The sequence below is a fragment of the Mesoplodon bidens genome (genome assembly GCF_964165515.1).
Source record: "Mesoplodon bidens genome assembly, chromosome: 2".
Classification (NCBI taxonomy): Eukaryota; Metazoa; Chordata; class Mammalia; order Artiodactyla; family Ziphiidae; genus Mesoplodon; species Mesoplodon bidens.
The window spans coordinates 58,995,842-59,002,089 of record NC_138177.1 but is presented as its reverse complement, the minus strand read 5'-3'; the positions used below and the strand labels follow the sequence as shown (position 1 = coordinate 59,002,089).

Here is a 6,248-nt window from a genome sequence, read left to right as displayed (position 1 = left end):
GACACGGGTTCGTGCCCCGGTCCGGGAAGATCCCACATGCCGCGGAGTGGCTGGGCCCATGAGCCATGGCCGCTGGGCCTGCGTGTCCAGAGCCTGTGCTCTGCAACGGGAGAGGCCACAACAGTGAGAGGCCCGTGTACCGCAAAAAAAAAAAAAAAAAAAGTCCTCTGGGTTCTACAACCTTCAGCTCTCTGTAAGGGTTCACCTTGTGACCCTTACCTGACCATTGATCAGCAGAAACGTTCTCTCTGGCCACCACAGCCCCTCACCTCCATGTTAGTCTCAACATAATGGCACAGCCCAAATGACACACTTTTCACTTTAAATCATTGAAGAAAGTGTAGAAGTTTATTGAAAGTTTTTCTGGGATGAAGAGGAAGGGTTTACACTGTATATCACAGCAGAAATGTAATCATCTTTCAATAGTTACTTCTTGACTCCAAAGTTCCACTACATACAATGGCCCAAGTACTTTCCTCATAAAAAATTAAAGACCTCCACCTCTCTCCTTACTACCCCATCCTCTCACCCCCCACCCACCCCTCAGTTCTCTCTGCAATCTTTATCCCTTCTTAAGGAGGAATAATCTTGTCATCCTATGATTTCACCTTTGTCATTTTGAATGTTTGTCTGGGAAGAAAGGGAGAGGACAAAGATGTGCTGGGGAAGACAGCAAAGTCTTTTGGTTTGCTCTGGACAATAATCTTAAATTAGTGCCTGTATGGCCATCCATTTTTTAAATTATAAACATATTCTTCAGTTTTAAATTTTATCTGATAACATTTTCACAAATAAAATCTTAAAGCAAAAAAAAAAAGGAAAAAAACCTCTCTCTCATAGAAAAAAAGTTATTTTTGACAATATCTTAAGGAAACCCAAGTGAGACTACACTTAAAATTTATAAGCATAAGCTTGAGTGCTTTTGTCCACTCCTCCTCTGTGTTCAAGTGGGTTCTGATGGAATAGAATCCACCACTGCTTCCAGGGTCTTCCATCAGGCCTTTCTTCACATGAATCTTGTAGGGCAAACAGAGACCTGACCCACCTTTCTCAGCCAGTTCCTTGAACTGCTGCATGCAGTCCAGGAAAGCCATCATAGCCTGGTCAAATTGATTATGCAAGAAAATGTTCTGCTTCCCATTAGAGAACAATGGCAGCTCAGTGCAGTCATCTGTTAAAGACTTCAGATAGGAATGGTTTCCACAGGGGATGAGTCGGTACCTCTGAAACTCCAGTCCAATTGTATTGGACAGGGCAAGGAGCAGCAAGGCTGTCTGTCCCCAGGCTATGTTAATCTCATTCCAGCACACAGGGACAGTGGGGAGGCAGCCCAATCTGAAGTTATTGATGGTAGTTAAGGGGCCATCATGACAGATCTCAAATGTGGCATTAAAGACACTGGTTTTCTCCAGCTGGTGCCACTGGATCTGGGCATACCATAGCCGTTTCTCCACACTACTCAGCTCGTCATGTAGTTCTAGTTGTTGCCATTTCAATGTACTGTAGTCCTTCTGGTACTGCTTTTCTTGCTGGTCCAGCATCTCAGTCTCTGCCTGGGCTGCCTCGAGATCTGCTGCTGCTCTTTCTCGGTTCTTTTCCACCTCCTCAAGCTCCTGGACCAGCCTCGTTTCCTCCAGCTCCAGACCCTTTAGCTTCTCCTGCAACATCTCCCTCTCCTCACTTATCAACTCCCTGGTCTCCAAACAGCGTTTGTAGCTCTGAATCTCAGATTCTGTGATGGTGAGTTGAACGTCCAGTTGCTCTAAAAGATTGTCAGTACAGTCCTCACACATGGGGTTGTCCACATCTGTTTCACCAGAGAGGATGTCAAAAATGTCACTTGCAGCCTTCTGGATGCTACTGAGAGTTCTCAGGGAGCCCAAATTCCCAAGCAGGGTGAAGTTGTCAGAATTGTCCCGGGATGTTCTGCCACCAGGGAGGCCAGGAAGGGTCCTGTAAGAGGCACCTTCCTGTAGATTTTCAAAATCTGACTCCTCCCTGGAAGGAGGGCCTCCCTCCTGGGTTTCTCCTGGCTCTCCCTGAGCTGAGATGAGCATCAAAGCTTCAGGCTCTTGGGAGGTCTCCATGGACTGATTCAGTTTCAGGGACTGGCTGCAGCGTTGGCAAATGAAGCGGAAGGAGGACATGGTGGAGGTCTTGACTCTCACCTTGACACTGTTTCCTCCGGGTGCCAGGGAATTAACCCTTTATACCGTTTAAGACTCTTTCTAGAGGAGAGATTCTTTTCAAAAGCATATCTCATCTTGTCACTGTCCTAAAAACCTTACAATGGTACCCTCCTTAGATACCTTTAGACCTCCCTTCACTCCTTATAGACAAGTGACTCTTTCTAAAAAGAAAAGCTGATCATCTTACTCATCCTTTAACATTAAAGAGTATTCTTCCTAAAACTAAAATCTGATCATGGGCATCTCTTTAAAAGGTTTAATGCCCTTATCTTATCTTAAGATAAAGTCCAATCATCTTAACCTGACACCAAGGCCTCTGCCCATCTTTCCAGCTTTTCTTCTCCCCATTTCCTGCCACCCTCACCATGCACTCCTGCATAATAACTGAATTTCAGTTCTTCCAACATTTCTTATTGTTCCCTCTGACTAGAACACTCTTCCTTTCCCTCTTTACCTGGATAACTTCTACCCATCCTTTAGGGTTAAGTGTCATTTCCTTCAGGAAGCCTTCCCTGACTACCAAATTTAGGCTTTCTGTCTTGATGACACACTTCACATTCTTTATCACATAGTAATGTAATGGGCATACATGGAAAATATATTAGTTTAATTAACAAATCACACCGAATAAAGTAGTTTGGAGGTTATGTATTTTGCCATCAGCTCAGCCAGAGATTAATACACCAAGCATTTACGTAACATAAGAGCAAATAACAAAAAACTTTACAAGTATGTTGACTTCCATAGACAACCATCCAAGTAAGCACATTATGTTAGCCAGAAGTACTTGCTCTGAAATAAAACCCTTGTGAACTTCTAACCCGCAGTTATTGACTTGATGGAGTGGAGCATAAGATAAATGCACACAGAAGAACCCAGTCTTAAATGGAGACCACAGTAAGGGGCGGAAAGTCATAGGGCCTGTCTCTCCCAGTGTCCAGCAGGAAGCAGCATGCCAACCACACCAGGAGAGGCTCAGGGCTGGGGGGTGGGGGGTGGGGGCGGCAGGAAACCTTCCTGCAGACTCACTGAAGTGTGGCCCAGGACCTTACCAGTTTAAGCACACGAGTCAGTTGTGCTACACTGCACTTCATGCTGAGGGACTATGCTCTAGCAAGGAAACACACCTCCCACTGGCCACTCTTCACTGTAGTTTTCAAACCCCACTTAATCAGTCACCATCAAGGCTGAAATTAGTAATTTACACTTGTTACCACTTAGCTCTTCATGCATGCTTTCACCAGTATCCTATGTGAACCTCAAAAATTCCTGGGAGGTGGGAAGACTGGAAGCGCATTAAGGTAAAGAGAAGTTAACAACTAGTCAAGGGTCCTTCTAAGCCCTCATAACCTCTCTGAAGTACCTCAAATCAATCCATTATAGAAGCATCCTCTAGAAGCTGGGAACATCTGATTTATAGGCAACCTGTCAGAAGCACAAGTGACAACAAGACTTGTTATTGGCATCTGAAGTGGGGGGCTGGAGGCTGCCTTGTGGGACTGATCTCTTAACCTGTGGGATCTGATGCTATATCTGGGTAGATAGTATAAGAATTGAGTTGAATTGTAGGACACTCAGCTGGTGTCAGAATTACTTGGTGAGGAAAGGACCCACACACTGTAATTGGGAGCAGAATCCTAGTTGATGTCAGAATATGATAGGGTCAGTGTTTAATGGGGACAGAGTTTTAGTTTGGGAAGATAAAAATTTCTGGAGATGGACAGTGGCAATGGTTGCACAACAATATGAATATACTAAATACCACCTAACTGTATACCTAAGAATGGTTAAGATGGTATTTTATCACAATTAAAAATAAAATAATAATAAAAGAAATTAAAGGACCTGCCTAAAGCAGCTGTCTCTTGGCAGTAAGTAAGAGAGTTATTAGAAACTGGCTGAAGAGCACTTTTCTACTTGCTAGATGGGATGCTACCCGATTCATGGATCATTTAATAAATCCAATTAGGTCTTCAAAAAAATAAAAAGAAAGACAGAAAAAGAAAAAAGAAACTGGCTGAAAGGTGGTTTATTTTCCTGGAGATTAAAATGTCCCGGGACTCTCGGCTGGGCTCAAAGTGCAAGGCCATCTCATTGTTAATTAGAAAAAAATAGTCACAGCTCAAAAAGACTACCCAAATATGCCTCTGTTTGCTATGATTAAAATCGGAAACTTCATGTTATATATCTTACCACAATTTTAAAAAACCTCAAGGCTGCCCTGTCTAATGGGCCTTTGAATGTCCCGTTTCCTTTATAAACCTCCACAGACTGAGTGTGGGACATGAAAAGTGTCTGAGGAAGGACTTCTGCTGCTGCAGAGGCCAGAGACCTCGGGGGCTCAGATGTGACTCATGCAGAATAATAAGGCAATGATCATAATTACAGGGGAGGCTAGCTTTATGGTTCACATAAAAAAATCTTGAAAAGGATTTTAAGCTTTATTTCATTTTATTTTGCTTCAGACTAACCAGGTGTCCTTTCAAGTTCTCCTTGCTAGCAAGACTTCAGATAAGTTATTTGGATCAAGCTGGAATGAAAATATTTTCTTCAAGACTCAAACCATCAAAAGAGCCAAGATTCTGGCTTTCTGTCCCAGGTCAGCTGCTGATTTAGGAAGTCATTTAAGCTCTCAGTCTGCTTAGTTAACTTCTGTGAAATGGGTGTAATGCTGCCAACTAAATGTTGCTCACAACAGCTATGAAGCGTTTTCCAGTATATGGACAAGGCAAAGTACACTGTGCACCCTCCTTGCTTGGCACAGTGTGTGGGTTAAGTGCTCAGTAAATCACTGAAAATTCCCATGCTGTCAGTGCTCAGAAGTGCTCAGACTGAGGGACTATAGCTCCCACCTTCTGCCACTCCCTACTCATTTCTAATACCGTGCCATCATCAAGGAGGGGAAAATTTCCCCACTACCCCTCTTGAGTTCTTGTAGCTGGACTAATAATTAAATTGACACAAGACAGTTTAACAGGAGAAAAATAAACAAATTTTAATTTGTGCACACACAGATCCATAGAAATGGGACCTAAGAAGTGGCCAAAGCAGGCAGCTTTTAAAGTTTTTAGACAAAGAAACAATACATTTGTAAGGAATTGACAGGACAAAGAAACTTAAGTTTTGGGTGCTCAATCAGTGAAGAATCTAAACAGAGTTTGGGCTTGTGGTAGTAAATGTTAAATGTAACAAGGCTTGTTTATAGAGGCTTCTCAGCACCAATTCCCTATCTCTGGTGATAAGAGTATTCTTTCACAGGGGAAATTTATTTCCTGCTTTTGGGGAGACAGAAAGGAGGGTCCATGTGTTCCTCTTGCACTGGATGTGTACAGTCCTTAAGTTCTTAAGTAACTTTAATTCAAAATAATCAATACATCATTGGGCATATTTTGGGGCAGCCTACTCTGGGCCCCACCACTGTAAAAGTAAAGTATAAAATTACAACAGAGCTAACTTGAGGAAATTGTACATCTAAAACAAATATTGTTTATTTGCAAAAAAATTCACAGAATTCCTAGAAGTATATTGTTGTCTAATGTGTTATAGATCATTAACACTTCATAATTGGGATTCAACACCAAATGAAGGTCAGAGTTTTCTTCCATGTCCATCTACCTGTGAAGACTGACTCCTCTTTCACCTAGGCACTGACACTTGCATCTACAGATCTCAGCAAATGGCACTTGGTATATCTACCCCTACGCTGAACTATATACCTCTTAAGAATATTGTTGAAACATCTTGACTCCTTTTTATCCTTCCTTCCTTCCTCCCTTCTTATTTTTCCCCTTCTTATGGAAGGGCTTCTAGACACCATGACTCATGACTCCAGTCAAATAATCCATACATCTCATTATAATGAAATATACAGTCATCCCTCAATATCCATGAGGGATTAGACCCAGGATCCCTGTGGATACCTAAATCCACAGAGGCTCAAGTCCCTTACAAAAAAATGACACAGTATTTGCATATAACCCAAGCACATACTCCTGTATACTTTAAATCATCTCTGGATTACTTATGCTACCTAATAAAATGTAAATGCTATGTAAATAG

General features: G+C 42.3%; 1 protein-coding gene across 1 annotated transcript; it reads right to left on the bottom strand.

Moving 5' to 3' along the window:
- Positions 1-656: 656 nt before the first annotated feature.
- On the bottom strand, positions 657-2,147 carry BECN2 (beclin 2; the record flags this gene model as incomplete). Its single annotated transcript, XM_081225027.1, has 1 exon — positions 657-2,147. One exon carries the CDS (start codon positions 2,145-2,147, stop codon positions 849-851), a length of 1,299 nt encoding a protein of 432 aa, XP_081081153.1. The 3' UTR covers positions 657-848.
- Between the last annotated feature and the right edge of the window lie 4,101 nt (positions 2,148-6,248).